The 19,113-nt window shown below is 43.4% G+C and overlaps 2 protein-coding genes across 2 annotated transcripts; both read right to left on the bottom strand.

Moving 5' to 3' along the window:
* Positions 1 to 1,711: 1,711 nt before the first annotated feature.
* Positions 1,712 to 4,194, bottom strand: LOC108504391 (NADH dehydrogenase [ubiquinone] 1 subunit C2-like). Its single transcript, XM_017829274.1, has 3 exons — positions 3,979 to 4,194; positions 2,760 to 2,903; positions 1,712 to 1,915 (listed from the first exon to the last, which is right to left on the bottom strand). Exons 1-3 carry the CDS (start codon positions 4,115 to 4,117, stop codon positions 1,866 to 1,868), a joined length of 333 nt encoding a protein of 110 aa, XP_017684763.1. The 5' UTR covers positions 4,118 to 4,194; the 3' UTR covers positions 1,712 to 1,865.
* Positions 4,195 to 6,112: 1,918 nt separating this feature from the next.
* ALG8 (ALG8, alpha-1,3-glucosyltransferase) lies at positions 6,113 to 18,655 on the bottom strand. The gene is given in 14 exon segments (XM_017829273.1): positions 6,113 to 6,734; positions 8,087 to 8,159; positions 9,241 to 9,338; positions 10,016 to 10,155; positions 10,947 to 11,086; positions 11,374 to 11,494; positions 11,604 to 11,707; positions 12,299 to 12,369; positions 12,371 to 12,417; positions 12,958 to 13,025; positions 14,506 to 14,615; positions 16,127 to 16,320; positions 17,612 to 17,690; positions 18,568 to 18,655. Coding segments are annotated over 14 exon segments (1,557 nt in total). The 5' UTR covers positions 18,648 to 18,655; the 3' UTR covers positions 6,113 to 6,502.
* Between the last annotated feature and the right edge of the window lie 458 nt (positions 18,656 to 19,113).

Below are 19,113 nucleotides of genomic sequence, written 5' to 3'. Positions count from 1 at the left end.
CTTTCAATTTGGGGTGCTCTGGTCTCGGCTGTACCTCCTGCTGCTGCCTATTGCCTGCTCAGGGAGATGCTGGAGGAAAGAACCTCACAAATCCACACTTGGCCTCCCAGGTCTGGCTCTGCTGTCAGCTGAGTTGGCTGTGAGCCAGCAAGGTGTCCTCAGGGCAAAGACAGTGGAGGGAGGGGATCCTTCCCTTCTGCTCAGCCCTGGTGAGGCCTCATCTGGTGCACTGTTTCCAACACAAGAGAGACATGGAGATCCAGGTGCAGGTCCAGCAGAGGGTGATGAAGATGATTAAGGGCCTGCAGCATCTCTCTTATGAGGAAAGGCTGAGGGAGCTGGGCCTGTTTATCCTTGAGAGAGATGACCTAGAGGGAATCTCATCAATGTATATAAGTGTCTGAAGGGAGGTGCCAATAGGATGGATCCAGTCTCTTCTCTGTGGTGCTGAGCAGTAGGACAAGAGGTAGCGGATAGAAACCAATGCACAGGAAGTTCTACCTTAACATGAGGAAGAACTTCTTTACTGTGTAGGTGAATGACTACTGGAACAGGTTGCCCGGAGAAGTTGTGAGTCTCCTTCCCTGGAGACATGTCTGGACACAATCCTGTGTAACATGCTCTAGGGGACCCTGCTTGAGCAGGGAAGTTGGACTAGATGACCTTCAATGGTCCCTTCCCATCTTACCCATTCTATGAATCCGTGATTTAATCCATCTGATTGTCATTTCCCTTTTTAGTGTAATAAGCTTTCAGAAGAAACATCTTCCAGCCCAGGGGGACACTCATCCCAGTCCCTCTGGGCGAGGAGGGCCCACAAGGGGTGGGCAGAGCAAGGGGAGGCAGCAGCTGCAGCAGTGGCTGCAAACAGAGCTATGCTGGTGCAATCACTTCCACCAGTCAATCCAAGGAGCTCTCAAGTTCTGCTGGAACATCACCTGAGAGCAGAATCAAACCCTGGGGGGTATCCAACTATCCCATCCCTCTGTACAGCACCAGCGGGAAGCAGGGGTGAGGGAACAGCACCCAGGGCATGGCAAGAGGCCTCCCCAGGGAAGAGGTTCTCAAGAAAGAGCTTTGAGACGCTGCACAGAGCAGGAAGTCTCACAAAACGTGCACAGGGACGGAGGCAGTGCAGGAGAAAGCTGGGCAAAACCCAGCAAAAAAAGGTAATTGGATAAAAAACTGTCACAACTGGAGCAGCCTCAACTGGAAGTGTTTTAACCCCAGAGGTGCCAAGCACCCTGCAGTGACATTTGTAAGAGCTGCAGATCCACAGCCCATCTGGAACAGTTGTGTTCAGTATGTGGATTTAGGAGCCAACAACCAAGTGAGAAGGCAGAAAGGTTGGATCCTCATTGCCAGCAAAGAAAAAGCAACATAAGAATGCAAAATATCGAGAGGGAATTAATTAGGAAGCACATATATTTTTGTTAGCTGTTCAGAACTAATTTCACAGCAAGACTTTGGCTGCAGCACCTGCAGGGCTGGTCAAGGGCATGCTCAAGGGTCAGGAGAAATGCCACTGAGAAATAAAGAGAAGGAACTTACACAACTACACTCTGGTTTTTTTAAAGTATATGCTGCGTGAACAATCTCCCACTCCCACAATTAAAACAACTGAAAAAGAGATAAATCAAAGTTATTATCCTGTTACAAATATCAGTCACCCACGTATTGACACACTTTAACAGAACAGAAGAACAAATAATTAAACACAAAGTATTTAATCAAGCTTTTATTACATGAAAGCGAGTAAAGCTTCACTTTCCAAGCCATGGACGGTTCAACAGTTGCAGCCACATTGCCGACGTTCCTGGTGTGGCATTAATTCATCCTGTGATGTGTCGCCGCTGGAGAAATCCTCAGCGGATTGGGTAGAAATCCTCCAAAAGCTCTCCTATTCTTTTCTTTTCTGTAAGAGGTGGGAAAACCTAATCAGCATTTGAGATCAATCCGGAATATGTTTTATATTAAAATCTTAAGGTTAACAAAGCCACCAAAAATCTGATTTTTGCTACTAACAGTGAATCACCAGCTTGCTGTTTTAACTAAATGCATAACTTCTTTCCCATAGGGCTCTCCACAGATCCCTGCAAAGGCATCTCCATATTAACACTTTTTTATTTGTACATATTCTTTCCAACATGGCATGATGCAGACCACAATCCAACAGCCAGAGTCACCTAACTGTATTGTGTCAGAAAATGGACAGTTTTCACCAAAATCTGCCATGGCCTCTTTGGGCTCAGTGACTACATTTAGTAAAAAACTGCTGTTCTTCACCACAGCTCTAAGCCAAGAGCACTTCAGGCTTCCTGCCATTTCTATTTACTCTTTTTTCACCTGCTCTGGTTGTTTTCTGAATATTCATCACGTAATTTCCGAATCTACATGCATGGGCATTTTGTAGAATAAACAGTACAATTGTGATGTTAGAAGAATAAGACCTGAGCTTTCTAATTTCCATTACTTTATTTCTTCTTCAGTGGTACCAGTTTGGTCTATTCTTATTTTCTTTTTGTTCTGCTATTTCTATATTAAAATAAGCTTTTAAGAAGAAGAGGTGGTCATCAAGGCAGATCAACAGATCAATAAAAATATCCATTTTCATATCATAAAATCCTTAATACTGTTGCAATTTAGATTGTGAATAAGCGGGAGAGACTTAGCTCAGCAATATCTTTACACACGTTAGCACTTGTTAACTGGAACATAAGGCAGGCTGAGGTCTCATTTGAAAAACCAACTCATCGTACCTGCCACCTTAAAGTCTTCTGGGTGATGCCTGACATACTCCAACATCTCTCTGTCCCTTTTGGCATAGATGTAATCTGAACGTTTCGTCAGGTAGTAGCCAACAAACCACCCCACGGTGGTGAACAGGATCTGGCGGTGAACACCTGCAGCAGGAAGAGGAATGTCCATGTCCTCCCTCTGTCCCAGCTCCTCTCCCTGGGGGCCTCAGGCAGCCCCCTGCTTTCCCCGAGTCCCTCATGCCCCAGCACCTCCCTCCCTGCTTTCCCCCAGTGAAGGTCCCTACACACCCACACCTCCCACGGCCCCTGCCAGACCCCCTTTCCTCAGGGCTCTTTCCCCTTCCTGCCCTCCATATCCCTCAGAGAGTCACCTCAAATCCCCTCCACACCCATACCACATCCCTTTCTCAGCCCCCTCCAACTACCTCCAATCCCCCCAGGCCAACAGACCCCTCATTTCAGGGCTCCCACTCCTTCACTCCCATCCCCTTACAGAGACACCCAAAATCACAACAGAGCACCCCATTCCCCTCCAACCCTCCCACCACTCCTCACTCAGGGTTCCCTCACCTTCCCTCCCCATTTATCCCTCAGACTGACCCCAAATCCCACACATTCCATTCACCAGCCCCACATACTCTCTCATTTCAGGGCCCCCTCCCCTTCAACCCTTAAGGTCACTCCAAATCCCACATACCCCCTTCCCCAGCCCTCCAAATCTGCTCTATCTCTCCATCCCCTCACCTCAGGTCTCCCTCCCCCAGCCCCAGTATCCCTCACGGTCACCCCAAATTCCCCACACCCGCTCCCGCAGGCCCCTCCAGCCCCTCACTCCCAGCAGTTTTCCCTCCTCCCCCTTCATTTATCCCTCAGAGTGACCCCATATCCCACACAGCACTTTCCAAGCCCCACATTCTCCCTCTACCCCACCCCCAGCCCCCGTATCCCTCACTATATCCCTCCTTATATCCCCCTCAGGGCCCCCTCCCCTTCACTCCCGCCCCTATAAGCCTCAAGGTCACACTAAATCCCACACACTCACTCCTGCAGCGCCCCTACCCCTTCCCGCCCCTCACTCCTGGCAGTTTCCCCTCCTCCACCTGCATTTATCCCTCAGAGTGACCCCAAATCCCACAAAGCCCCTTCCCCAGCCCCTCACTTCAGCCACCCCCCCGCCCCGTTTCCCCTTCGCCTCAGGCTCCCCCCTGTCTCCCCGCACCGGCTCGGAGGACGGGGCGCTGGTTGAAGGTGTTGTCCAGCAGCGCCGTCATCCACCCCACGAAGCCCAGCCAGACCGAGCCTCTGTTGAACAGCGGCGGCGGCGGCAGCGACCGCGACTCGTCGGGCAGGAACACCATGGCTGCGGCCCGCCCAAGGTGACTCGGCGGAGCGGAGCGCCGGCTGCGCCTTCCGCCGCCTGCCCGCGTCCCGCTCCCGCGTTCCGCTGCCTTCCCCTGATTTTGGTTATTTCGCCAAAAAAGACCCCAAAATCCAACCCCCCCGGCCCACAAACCCACCTACCCGCCCCTACCCGAGGCTGAGCGGCTCTAGCAGGGGGCGGGTGGGGGTTCCCACAGCCCTGAGCCCACTGGGTGAGGCGGCCCCGCTTGCCTCTGGAGGGCCAGGGAGGCCGGTCGGTAAGTAAATTAGGGGATTGATAAAGGACTAAAATCGAAGCCCATTAATTTTCAGAGGTCTTCCTGCCGACAGATTAAATACTGAGACCTACACCATGTTGTTAGTTTTTGCTTTTTTAATTATTACGAAACCACATTAAATCACTTGCCACCATAGCAGGATTGATGGAACCATTAAAAAAACCCTTGCATTAAAAAGACACCACCTGTCCTAAAGGCTTCTCAGCCTCTTCCCTAAAAATGTATTATTTAGCTTTTCTCCACACAGGAGGAGGTTGGGCAGCCACTGCTCCCCAGTGGGAGACGCTTAAGTTGAAGCAGGAATTACAGAATGGCCATAGGTGGTCACTTAAGTCACTGCCCCGGGCTGAATTTCACAGAATGGTTTGGGTTGGAAGGGACCTTAAAGATCATCTCATTACAAACCTCTGCCATGTGCAGGGATACCTTCCACCAGACCAGGCTCCTCAGAGCTCTGTCCAAACTGGCCTTTGACACTTCCAGGGCTGGGGCAACCACAGCTTCCCTGGGCAACCTGTTCTGGAAGGAGTTAGGCTTGACTTGCAAAGGTGCTGCTGCAGAAGAGCCAAGTTTGTCTTTTTTTTTGATGTGTTTGGTTTTTGTTTGTTTTTTTGTTTGTTTCTTGTTGTTGTTGTTTGTTTGTTTGTTTTGTTTGTTTTTTAAATATTACTGTTTCCCTACACAGGACAGCACCTCCATGCAAACACAAGCACTGTGGATGCTTTACCCTGTGCAGAACTTTGAGGCCTAGACTAGCAGTAAAATACAGGTGGTAAGAAGTAAGAAGCACCGTGGCATCAACAGCAGCCACAGCAACTAAAAAGACCATGGCAAAGCTGCTGAGGTGTAAAAAAAGCAGAAACTATGAGAAAGTAATGAAAAACAGAGTGAGAAGGTCTGAAAGGACTGTGAAAAGTTTAAATGCACAAGCTATTTGGTTACAGAAATGGCCACAGCAACTACTCAACCTGCTGTCCTAACAAGAGCCCCACTCTCTTTTAACACCTGAAATATTCAAAGAACTCAAAAAGCATAACTATCCCCTGGACTATCCTCTCCGAAGGGGTCCAGTTCTTCAACTAACACAGAAGAAAGTTCAAAAACTACTTGAAAAACCAAACCAAAACAAATCCATCCCTTCTCCTCCCATTTCATGTAAGCACTGGAATCCAAACCAGCCCCCAATCTCTAGACCAACATCTTTTAGGGATGGTTATATAGGGTTTAAAAAGTACAATTATTTACCACAGAAATAACTTACCTTTCAGGGTACATGATTCCAGAGGCAGAATACAATATACCTTTTTTTGAACTTGCTAGAGGAACTGTGGACACTTGATCTTTTGTTACAGTTGCAGACTTTTATATTAATTACAAATAAATACCATTATGCAGCCACATTATAGGGTAGATTTAATGGTATTAAAAAAAAAATTCTTCATGTCAGTCCCAAGCCTCAATTTGGTCATCTGGGCTACACAAATAAGTATTAAAATAAGTATTAAAAGAATATTAAAGCCTCTTTGAAGAGTATCCATGAAACAAGGAGGTCAATGGGATATGGACATATAAAAACTTGATATTTGAGTGTTCAAGATTTTGACAAAGTTTCCAGCTAGACACTACATCCTTACTTGTGCAGGTGTCCCTCAAAAGTAGGGCTTAGATGTGAGCTGAAAAAAATGCAAGAAATGCTCAAAGAAAAAATGTCAAGTTTTTAATTTACAAGTTCCACAGAACACAGTGACAACGCTCTCCTACACAGCAATCATCCCTTCTAATTTGACACAACAACTTTTATTCAAATACAAACAGTAATGGGAGAATCAGGCAGGTTTTCCTTGGGACAGAAGTCTGGACCTTGTTGAGCTTCACAGTTTATCCACAGCCCTCCACGTTACTGTGAGCACTTCTGATCAGAGGTATCCTCGTTGGGCAGTACAGGAGTGCTGGAAGAAAACCTCCCCACGTGGCGATGGTACACATACACTGTGTCTTATCCAGAGTTGTATGTTCTTGTGACATACAACTGTGCCAGTAATCCCCTCAAAGGGATATCCTGGGACTGGTCCCAGCACTGTGGCTTTACTCGGCCTTTTGTCTGACAGGAATTCTCTCAGTCAAGACAGAGACGTAGAGTTTGAGCCAAGCGTATGTGATGCCCAGAGCACAGTATACAGAGGTCAGCAACAGAGGGACAAAAGGGAAGTGCCATTTCCAGGGGGTCAAGGGAAATATAATTTCACAGAAGATTTCCAAAGGCACGAGTTGGATGAGGTAGATTGTTTCAAGCCAGTTAAGGAGAGGCTTCTCTCTCCTGTCAGAGGAATTAAAAAAGAGGTAGTGTTAAAATACAGGATGTTAACTAAAAATAACAATTCTGTTTTTCAGCTATCACTGGTGACCAGAGCAAAGAATATCTATTAGTTCACAACAAGGCTTTAAATAACAATTTAAAAAGTTTCAGAAAAACAAAACAAAACAAAAAACCCCAGCATGATAGCCAAGACTACAGCTAATTTCCTTATCACGTGCCTTTTACACCAAGTTCCAAGACGCCTTGGAATCTAAGGAGAAACCTTATCAGCTGCTGTATTTCACCTCACCTCCTTTCAGTGAACAACTGAAAGGTGACCTTCACACACACACTTGTTCCACCAAAGTTGTTCTATATCCAAAGACGGGAAATGTCACACTTATTTTAACCTCTTCCCCCAAGCTTTCTGTAGGATGTAATGTCTAGCCAATCTCTCTGGCAAAGGACATCGGTGGTAGGGTTTTGACTGCAGGTAGCTTACAGGGAATTTCAAGTTCTGGCAGGAATTTGTTCGTTTTGGCAAGTTAGGAACAAGAAACTTGCAAAAGTCCCATCTCTAGACAAAAGCTAAGCTCCTACAGAGCTTTTTAGTTAGAGCTCTTGAGACAGAATGATTGAATTCTTAAACACTAAGGGGGAAAAAGCAGTCTCGCCCAAAAAAAACCCACCTACAAAAACAGGTGCTTGAAGTACTGAAAACATGTTTACAGCCCTTTTGACATCCCTCATTACAGCTTGGTTTTGCCCTGAAAAAAGTCTGGGAAACAGGGAAGTGGAGACTACAGGGGTTGTAAGGATAAGCAGTATCTTTGGTCAAGTAGGTAAGAGATCAATAGGCTGTAAAACTACACAGGATGATTTGGACAATTACATGTTCTGGCAGCCAATGTTTGCAGCTTGGTTGACAAATCACAGCTTGTAATGTACGTTATTTATAACCCGTCCCTTCCACACATTAAAATACTACTACTGTAAAAAACCAGAGCAGAGTAAGATAAACAATCGCCAGATAACTCACTGTAATAAGTGCTCCGAGACTGAATTAAATCCTCACAGGATACAGCATCACAACTCCATGCTTTAACAGGATATCAGGCAGGTGGGGATCTACAGCCTGCTGGGACTAACTGGGCAGCTGTCACAACTCAAACATAACCAGGATGTGCTGTAATAATCCTAACTAAAGCACTGCCTCCTGAGAACTGCTGCAGCAGCGTCTTTTGACTAGTAACACTTCAACCTGATACTTCAGCATCGGTTTTCTGTTCTGTTTGCCCCCCTTAACACAAGACTGTTTCCAGTGCCAGAAGAAATGTTGTTCCTGGCATTGAGAATGAAGTTTCTTTAATTACCTGAATAGAGATTTCAATGAAGAGAAGCTATAAACAGTAAACAGCAGCATAAGCAGTATTTTAAGTGGAAGTTCTGAAAAGCAAAGAACATTATGGACTTTTAAAATTAATTATGAAAACTTTTTGCCATATGAATTGCACTATCTTTAAATCCTACTAGTCACGCTTGCATTGTTCAAATTTATTTTCTGCAGACCTACATGTTTTACTACTCAGGATACTAAAAATAAGCATAGATGTTTACTACAGCAAATGCCAAGCATTTGCAATACACGTACTTCAATTATCTATAAACATACTGAACACAATAATTATAATTACAACTTGTGATAGCACTGCAAATAACATTTCCCTATTCAAAAGAAATCACAAATCACTGGGAAGTGATTAAAGCAAAAATGACGGGCAAATCAACACCATTGAGCTCTACGTCGCACACGAGATAAAAATTAACTAATAGAGAAAGCAGAGGAAGTTTCTTATTTCTGAAGGCAGCAGCTGTCACAAATAAGCAGCACTGTCAGACCAAAAGATTGTGAGTGCCTGAATCTGAACTCTCCCAGAAGGATGACAATCAATTCAGTGTTACAGTGTTGTCGTAACCACCATGGCCTGGAGTTTGAGAAAAGCAAACAGGCCTCTCATTAACTGAAAAGGTAGGAGGTGAACGAAGGAACAAACAGGTTTTGGTCACAAAGACACATCTGTCCTTACACGCACTGACTTAACTGATGCTACTACATGATTTTTTAATTTAAGCACAGTACTGGCAGCATAAGGAAGGAGTCAGCTGGAAAACAGCCTGCCAGGGCTGTAGTTTCAAATTGTCTTCATCAGTTTTGCCTGACATGGTTATGACAACGGGAGGTTTCTGGAACTGTGGCAGAGCAAGGGATAACAAATATTGACTGACAACTTCTCATCCCTATTTCAACTTGAGGCCTATTTCAACTATGGTCTTTCTACAGCTTTTTAACCCAATGATTCTTTTCACTAGTTGGAGAGTTTGCATTTATGGAAACAGGTTGACATACAGCCTCCTTGCAACTTTCAAGGTATTATATAAATTAATCCAAACCCATTACCTGCATGACATCTCTGGAAAAAAAAAACCAAAGTAGTAAGATGAAACCACAGAAAGAAGAATACTTTACCTGGTGGAGTGAACAACAATGGAAAAAGTGAGAAATGCCCTGTTGTTGTCAGAATCAAGTAGATGCCAGCATCCTTGGCTCTCTGAATAGACAACAAGCTAAAAAATGACAAGAATTTGTTATGCTTTTGTCTTTTAGTAAAGAAACTTAATTTCAGCAGAGCACTACACAATTCACAAGAGATTGAAGAAAGGTCAAATAGCTTCATGGTACCACAGTCCCTCCAAACACTGGACCTGTGATGAAGTCTCCTACTTCCAAACTACATGGCCCCAGAAATAAAAATACAGGAGAAAAATTATCCAGGAAACCCTCCCCCAGAAAACCACACACCCACTGAACAAAACTACTGGCAAGGTCTGACAGAACACAAGAGCTTAAACATCACTAAATCTCTGAGGGAGGAAAATACAGTTTGGAGCAATACTGGTCAGGCAGTTTATGAACTACAGCCTACTTCTACCCTAGGCAGGCACAAAGTTCTTTTGGTAAAAACTGCGTATTATTCTTGTCAAGCACAGTGCAGAAGATCCCTTTCCTCAGCTGGCTGCTGACCAATCTATCCAGCATTTTAGAACATGAACCACAGCACTCATCAAGGTTTGATCTGTGCCTGAAATTAATTTAACTGCACTACACTGTTCCAGCTTAAGACATTCTATGAACACGTTCATCTTCTGAAATATACTGAAAACAAAGTGATCCCCTTGGAGGATTCCTTAACAAGTGGCTGCAGGTCCACTTTGGCCAACTACTGTGTACAAAACTCACTTACCTTAAAGGCAGAATAGCAAGGAGTATTGCTTTTTCATGCACGTGCCAGCCAAACATGAAGGAGCTCAGCGCACAAAGAACAAGGCACTGCAGAAAGCCTCTGGGCCCTTGAGGTTTAAACCAAAGACAGAAAACAGAGGGCTAGAAACAATAGGCAAAAACAGGACTTCAGTGAAAAGTTTGGCAATCCCGAACACAAGCCATCGTCCAAAGAGATTTTTCAACGTTAATACACCCCACTGCACCCAGGTTGTGCTTGTGTGGCACAAGGATTATATAGCACTGGAGGAACCAGATCTATTTGGGTGTATGAGTAGAGCCTGAAGGAATTCTGTCGAAATAACAGGAGGGGAAAGTAGACTGAAAGACCACAGCCAACTCCCTGCCATTTGCATGCAAGAACTGTCTTTCAATCTAAGTCACTAAATTCATTTCATCAAAGTCACCACATGATGGTGTTGAAACAAAGATTTCCCATTAAAGGCTAGTTACTCATTAAAGTGAAAAGGATTGTGTATCTGGGTAACTCCTTACTGAACCTCTCATTCTGTGCTGGCCATGTGAAGAACACTACATTTACCTGTGGCTCATGCTGTTAGGAACACTGTAAGCTGCTCAAACAGCTCCATCAGGAACTCCATCCACGTCAACTACCTTCTACCACAAAAGGTTACTTCTAGCTCAGCACACAGACTGGTTTTGATCCAAGTTTGCTTTTAACACTCTTTTAACCATTGACAGGGGCCATAAATGTAAGTTCATATTCGAAGAAAGTTTTATTGTGTATCAAGAAAGATATTAAGTCCAAATTTATTCTAATAACTGGCTTTATTATTTTTTTTAAAGAAAACATATTTGAAGTGTACACTAATCAATTAAAACCTAATAGGGACAAAACATACGAAATTTCAAAAAATATTAGTTGTTCTTACCAATATAGCTATGAAAGTACAGATTAATGTTGCCAGTGGAGTCACTGAAGGGAGGACAGTGTGTTGAAATTCTTGAACCAGCCCTCCTGTCATAGAGGCTTTAGGGATTTTTGTGTGATCAAGAAAATTGCACTTTAAACCTAAAAACAAAACATAAAGAAGCACAAACTGAGAAGTGCCAATAAAGAAAATGAAGTAGCTGAACTAAGTACATGGACAAGTCTTGTCTTTTTTTAAAGGATAGCAGAGGGAAGTGATTGATCTCTGACCTACTGCTGAGAACTTATACATTACATTATGTGGACAATCAGACGATTTATAGCAATCTGAAAACGTAATTTACTACGTGCATTTCAAAATGGGGCAGACTAAAATCCAGAGAGCTCTATCAGCAAATGGCACCAAGCAGCAAGATCAGCATACTGACCAAGAATTGTTAGTGCTTTATCCATGGCATTGTACAAAGCCCAGAAGTTCGGGGCCCAATAGGCATGGCAGAGGCCTCGCTTGAAAGGAAAAAGCCGTGAAATGACTTGAGGCAGCTGGCCCTACAGAAAACAGAGGAAGAAAGAAACGACCTCTTTAGACAAGACATGGTATTTTTATAAGGCAATTTTTTAACAGGTCTGGGGAATAACGTGAAAAAGGAGTTATTACCAATACTAGGAAGGGTCCCAAAGAAAGAGCAGAAACAAGACAGACAATCAGTCCCAGAAGAGTTACATGAAGAAAGCTGAAACTTCTCCACTTCAGGGATCCATCTACAAGAAACAAATGGATTACAAAAACAGTTACTGTGGGAAGTGGAAAGGGAGACACAGCATTCCACACTGACAGGGAATTGATAGCACCTATTTTAGAAGGGGCACACAGCCTTTTACGGCAATACATTCAGTTACTTCCTTCAACAGTCACCTGGCATTTATCTTTTTCCACACTGTAGAATGCAGGAGCTGCAATCTTTTGCTGTTTTCCAAATTTACCTTCCCTGTTCACATGAGGAGTATCAGGCATGTTTTAGTGCTAAAAATTGGAGAGAAACTCAAAGAAGGACTTTGAAATGGCTTCTGATGCTATCATAACAGTTCTTATGGCCTCCAAGTGCCACCTGCAGTTTGTTCATGCTCGTTCTTCTTAACAAAGAACTTAACAAAGGACTCAAAGTAACAGGAATTGTACAGAAACAAATGTATTTCAAAAATCTTGCAAGATCCTGTCAATTCTGCTCTCAAGGAGAATTTTTGTTTGACACACAGCCATTTTGTTCCAATTGCATCTGCATATCTTGAGTGTTCCCCTAGTTGCACTGATTACCCAATCCCCAAAAGCCAGTGAGGAAAACCCCATCTTACCTGCATTATTTGCAGTAAAACAATAGGATCGTAACAAATAAATGCCATATGCTGGGGCCACGTACAAGTNTGAAATGCAGAAGAACAGCAAAAAGAAGAGCGCCCTCCAAATACCTTTTCTAAAAGAAAAACAAAACCCAAGCTCTTTTTCCTGTACTCTGTACTAACTCTTAATGGTCCCCTGTTGTACTCCTACGGTGATGGGACTGTTATTACAGGCATTAAAAAAAAAAAAAAGTACTTACTTCAAATTACAAACTCAGTAGTATTATGCACAAAAGGTATGGAGAAAGAAACTATTGTGTCACACCATACTTGGACAACTGGGACAGGCCTCCCTTCCCCACAGCTTCAGAAGTATGTTTTCTAAGGACTGGTGATTTGGAAGAGGATGGCAAGAAATGATGCCATATTGCTTAGCTGTAATACAGAATTTAGTTTTCTCAGTGGGAATTGCAATGCTGCAGCATTAGCAAGCAATTATGGTGAGTTTCAAGCTCTCCTCCTCCCTCCGAAACTCAACAAATAATTAGACATCCAGCTTTGCACACCTCAACATCAAGCCACTACCACTGCATTCAACGTCGGCAGCTCAGTGAAGTGAATTAATGCACCTAAACACATATGGCAACAAATAGATGAGAGTCACTTGAGTTTACCTGACACAGACGAGCAACAGAAAGAAGCATCAGCCCAAACAGAAAGCCATTGTACTGGAAGTGAATATCTGAACTTGAGTCAAGAAAGGAATAAAGCAAGGTTTCTTTACTGTTATGTTTTCTGGGGAAGACTCAAAGTTCTGAACAATAAATTCAAATTAAAATGGAATTTAAATCAAGAAAGCAATCTTAAATTCACACCACGCTCAATTATTATTTAACATTAACTGTTAGTGCTCTTAGACACAAAATCTACTAATGCTAGCACATTACCTTGATGAAATGAAACACAACAATTCTACATATGTATTATGCAACTTATATAAGACAAACCAAAAATAGGTTAAATCTCCACCTAAATTTTTAAGCACTAGTGTTACCAAACAAGTCATATTTCTTAAAAAAGGAGCCTATGCAGCAGTTGGAGAAAATGTTGAGATTTAATTGGTGAAATAGATAACGGTTGACGGGCAAGCTCTGGGTAATGTCCATGTGTTAGAATAACAAATTAAAAGTTTAGGGCTTGGCTCTGGAGGAGGAAGTTAACGAAGCCTGGAAGATAAATTTATTTTTGAGAACTGAACATCGGGAATGCAGAATTTATAAACCACAAAGACATGTTACATAACCCAGAGATGTCCTATCTGAAAAAAATAAAAAGACTGAAAATGTGAACTAATTAGCACGAGAAGCAAGAAATCAATAACCAATAGAAGAGAGAACACTAATTAATGAAGAGAACTACGCAACTTGTAAGCCAGTGAACATTAATTCCTTTGTTTGCTGAAGTGTATAAATAGTCAAAACTTTTGATAACTGATATACACGTTTTGTGGAGCTATCCCCACATACCTCTACACTGAATAAAGTGATGTCAAATTTTTAACCTAACAAAGTGATCAATTTCCCAGTTTCTGGTGACAGTTCCTGGCAACCAGAACAGGAGCAGGTTGCCCAGAGCAGCTGTGGATTCCTCATCCCTGGAAGTGTTCAAGGTCAGGTTGGATGACGCTTTGAGCAACCTGGTCTAGTGGAAGGTGTTCTTTCCTGTGGCACGGGTGTTGAAACTAGGTGATCTTAAGGTCCCTTCCAACCCAACTCAACTCTACGATTCGATTCTGTGATATCTTCTTTTAGAAAGCCTCCCTAATTCCCATATAACATTAGCCAATTGAATACAGTCTGAACTTAAAGAGCTTTGAAGATTTTCCTTGCCATGGGACAAACTTGGAATCACACCCAGAAAATAGAGCCTGTCTGCTAATACTTCTGTAGGCAGGTGAAGGAGGAGCACCCAACAGGAACAGACACATTGCTGCCAGACTGGTTGGTTCTCCTGCAGTTCTGGCAAATCAGACGAAGAACTGACTAATTTTCATTTTGCCAAATAAGAATTCTAATAAAAACATGAAGTTATTTAACCAACCTCAGAAACAAAACCAGTAGCGTTATTTGCTGTGATAGTAATATGAATTGGTACCACACACTGTAACAAGTTGTTAAACCAACAAAATAACACAAACAGTCCATAATGGTTTGAAAGGATACGATCCACAATTAACAACCCAAAATTCCACAAGAGCAGAACAGCAAGAATAAATGCTGGTTTTTCCAGGATATCCTTTGCAGCTCGTTTTCCATTTATGCATCTGCAGCACCTGAACAAAGGCAGAAGAAACAGAAGTTTTAATTCAAACAGACAACAAAAGCATTGTTGGTTTAAAGAGCTGAAAGGTGCACTTAATCTGAAGTTAGCCCTTTCATTAGGATGGAAGACGATGATAAAATCCTTGCTAAATTCATCAGAGGCAGTGTCATGACAGTGTCATGAATAAAGTTTAGTAAAAGAAGGATTTTCAATTTCAAAGCCGTAGTGTGTTCCACATACTAAAGCTGATGTTAACTAACTTAGCCTCAGGTTCAAGTCCTGCATTCACTAAGTGTAAAGCTGTCACAGCCTGCTTGCCATCATGGATGAGCAATGTATTGCTACATCTGGAGGCAACATACCAAGCTGTATTTAAGGTTGGACATTAACTTCTTCCATCCCCCCTCCCTCAATATTATGAGTTATCTCTGTTGGTTAAAAATCCTATTACTTCTCTGCATGAAGCAATATGGTTCATATTATTTTTGAAAGCAAGGTTAGGTCAGATTAAAAAGTTACAGATGATTTGTGTTGAAATACTATTGTAGAGCCATTTTAAGAAAGCCAGCTCATATACGGAATCATGAAATGGTTTGAGTTGGAAGGGACCTTTCAAGGTCATGTAGTCCATACCCCCTGCCATGGGCAGGGACGCCTTCCACTAGACCAGGTTGCTTAAAGCCCTGTCCAACCTGGCCTTGAATTTTTCCAGGCATGGGACATCTATCACCTCTCTTAGCAAAATGACCCCATGCAGACACCAGCCCTGAGCCTTCAGCCCAACATTCATATATCTGTGAGCCAAAACAACGAAAAGAAAAAAAAGTCACAATGCAAAGCTAGCTCATTTCAAATAAAGTAAATAAAAGGGCTTAGGCAGTGCTCCAGTCAGAGAATTTTCTACCTAGATTTTGATTGACAGATTAAAACTAGGGAAGACTGTTACAGCCAAATCATTAAGGTAGACAACATAGTTCTCAAAACATCCTCCACTCTACTCTTTAGGTATTAGATAAATACTTCTTTACAAAGTCAGGGCACACCGAAAGTATCCAATCCTATTATTTTTCTATTAGACTCGGAATAATCAGTTTATCATCAAAAATACCAAAACCACTGGAGCAACTTTGCATATTTGATACTTTGTGACAAATTTCCTTTATGCTTCTACTCTAGAAGAACAGAGTAGCAAGAAAAATAACAAGAAAAAAGCCTATTCTGAGCACACAAGCTGTCCTGCAAGTCCTACAAAATGAACCCAGTGACAGAAACAAAACCAACTATAACACATGAAACAGCAGCTAATGCCTGACTGCGTGCAAATCTACCACATGTACAGAAACTGCATCTCCCAGAACAAAACATTAGATTGTGTTTAGCACTGTATTCCAAATTTCTCCTTGAATAGGTTAAAGCAACTTCGGTATTTCCATGCATTTACAAGCCCAGTCGTACAGTTATTTGTTGTGGCACGTATTAAAGACTACCCACTGTCCCTAAAATTAGAACGTTAAGACTTACTCATGAACTCCATATATGAAGAGGATATCTGTAAAAATGACAGAAAGTCTTTGGAAGAAAACGGTTGCGTGACTGGTGTAATTCAGGTTTTCGATAACCAACATCTGTGGGTCGAAGTACTTGGCCACGTGCGAGAGTGCGTATTCAAACCAGGCAAAAAACGGTGGATAATCCAGGGTCCATTCCGAAGTTGCCTAACAACAAAAGAAGATTAAATAGTTTAAGACAACCCATGCTGTTTGCAGTCCTTCAGGTACAGATGGTCACAGCAAATCAGCTGATGCGTTTTATCTCAGTAGCCTCTACTTAACAGAAACTACTCCACAGTGAGTAGCCAGCTCTGTGGTGCTGTGCATGATTTAAACTGTTCTTTTGCAGTACTGGTAGAGAGACAGGACATCTCCTGATTAGTAGGAAAAGATTAAACAGCATTTTATGTATCTGCACCTAACCAATATATAACTGTCTGTTCTTTATAAATCAACTTACAGTAAGAGGGCCAATATTAAAAAATCTCAATAAAACAGATCACAGCGAATATTGGTCTACACTGGAGCAAGTACCAACACAATCAGCCTTGCTACAGTCTCAAAATAACTCATTCATAAGTCTTTACTCTCGTATGACCTTATCAAGACCAAATGGCATTATGTGATCTTTTCCTATAAGGACAGCTGTTATGCTCTGAACAATCCTTGGCTGTGGGAATAGGAGAGGAAGAAGGAGAAACAGAGCAGGCTGGGATGAGGTATAGTTTTCAGTGTGCATGTTCCCAAATGCTTATCTCATGCTGATAAAAGGCATCCTATCCTCTGGCACTGGGATCGTGCTGGCATCACAGAAATGTGGTTTACAATACTGGATCAGCCTTACGAAGTTCTGACCTGCACAAATCGTTTACTCCTGGATACACAGGTCCCAGATGCTTAAGTGGAGGAGTACTAAAGTCTATGATATGTATCTCTATACTCCAGAAGATACTATAAGATAGATTAAAACCCAATTATATAGGCTGAGTCTGTCATAAACTTAAAGTTGATTCATCTAGACAAAAATCAATGCACACTACTAGTACATGAGCAAAGGCTCAAAACTTTATTAAAGTGATTGATTTCATAACATACATATGTCTATACCCATTTGCATAATTCATTTTATATTCTGATAACTGTGTATCATCCAGGACAAGAGCGAAGCGAGCAGCAATTTAAGACTACCATGCAACTTGCTCCTGTGCTACACAGCCTTTCTAATAACCCACATGCCTTAACTGCTCTTGCCATTCTGCCTTCTTAAGTACTTGCAGCTTCCCAAAAGAACTCTCATTTTTTTAACTAATGCTACACAGGGCCAATGAATTGTGACTGGTATGTTTTTGTCCCACTGCATGACACCCACCAACCACCTCTTCCAGCATTCACAAAGTCTGACATACCCAATGTGCCTATAATTCATACACAGCTAAAAAACCCCAAACATACTTACCTCGTAGTACCACTGAGAGAGGGGTAAGTTGTGGGTGATGGCGAGCCAGTTCCTATGTACTTCAAAATCTGTGGAATAACTACAGAAGGGGTATATTAAATGTCACATACATGCACTTAAAGGAGAAACATTTCAGAGTACCTCACCATAGGCAGGTAAAAAGGAAGTCTCTACTGATGAGCTCTAGGGTACAACTGTGGTCAAGTAACTGAAACAGTAGCAAAGATGCTGCATGAACTTTGTGCCAAGGATATATGAGAGAATCCTTGCATGTGTTGGGTTGGAAGGGACCTTAAAGATCACCTAGTTCCAACTCCCCTGCCATGGGCAGGGAACCTTCCACTAGACCAGACTGCTCAAAGCCCCATCCAACCCGGTCTTGAACACTTCCAGAGACAGGGCAGCCACAGCAGCTCTGGGCAACCTGTGCCAGTGCCTCGCCATCCTCACAGGGAAGCATATTTTCTTGACATCTAACCTAAATCTCTCCTCTTTTAGTTTAAAATCGTTCCTCCTTGTCCTATCACTATCTGACCGTGTAAAAAGTCACTCATATAGCTGGCTAAAGGGCAAGAACTATTTATAGCTTGGCCTTTTTAGACAATTAAAGCGAAATTCCAGGTTTTAACTGACTTTTTATATCAATTTGGTTGTTGTTTGGTTTTTTTTCCCACGGTAAAAAAACTTTTAGAATTATGAAGCGGTAACGTTCCAGCACATTAAACAACCTGAACCTTAAAACTAACGCGAACAGCCAGCCGGGAGCGGCTGGAAGGGCTCCCAAAGACAAAAGCAAAGCTGTGCCACGCCGCAGAGGCGGCGCCGCCCCGCTCCCCTCACCAACCCGGGGAACACAAGGGGACGGCGGCCCCACGCCGCCCGCGGCCACCGCCCCCAGGGGTTCGGGGCAGCCCAGCGCCACCCGCTCCCGCCTCATGCCCAGGGCCGCTCCTTACTATGCGGGGATCAGGAGGCACTTGAGGAAGGACACGCCGAGCGCCAGCGCGCGGAACCAGCCGCGGCCGCCCGCCGCCATGGCGCGCGAGCCCCCAACCCTGCGCATGCGCCGCGCCCGCCTCCTCGGTTTGAAGCGCGCGCCCGCCCCGCCCATCCGCCCGCAGCGGCGTCGGGAGCGCCACTACGCATGCGCGGGGAGCGCTCCGCGTATCGCTGTCATGGGCACGAACTGAAACAGGGGAAATTCGGGTTGGATAGCGGGGAGTGGTTTATCTGCGTGAGTGTGGTGAGGTGGTGAGGCATTGGCACAAGTTGCCCTGAGAAGCTGTAGATGCCCCATCCCTGGCAGTACTCAAGGCCACGTTGGATGGGACTCTGAGTAACCTAGTCTAATGGAAGGTGTCCCTGCCCATGGCACGGGGGCTGGAACTGGATGATCTTTAAGGTCCCTTCCAATCCTCAACGCTCCATGATTCATTTTGTGATGTGGGGTTGAGTGGTTGTTGAGAGGTCTTACTTGTTTAGCTTAACGAGTTTTAAATAAG

Source organism: Lepidothrix coronata, unplaced genomic scaffold, assembly GCF_001604755.1.
Source record: "Lepidothrix coronata isolate B3197 unplaced genomic scaffold, Lepidothrix_coronata-1.0 Scaffold161, whole genome shotgun sequence".
Taxonomy (NCBI): domain Eukaryota; kingdom Metazoa; phylum Chordata; class Aves; order Passeriformes; family Pipridae; genus Lepidothrix; species Lepidothrix coronata.
The sequence above is the reverse complement of the archived record's forward strand: the minus strand, read 5'-3'. Positions and strand labels throughout refer to the sequence as shown.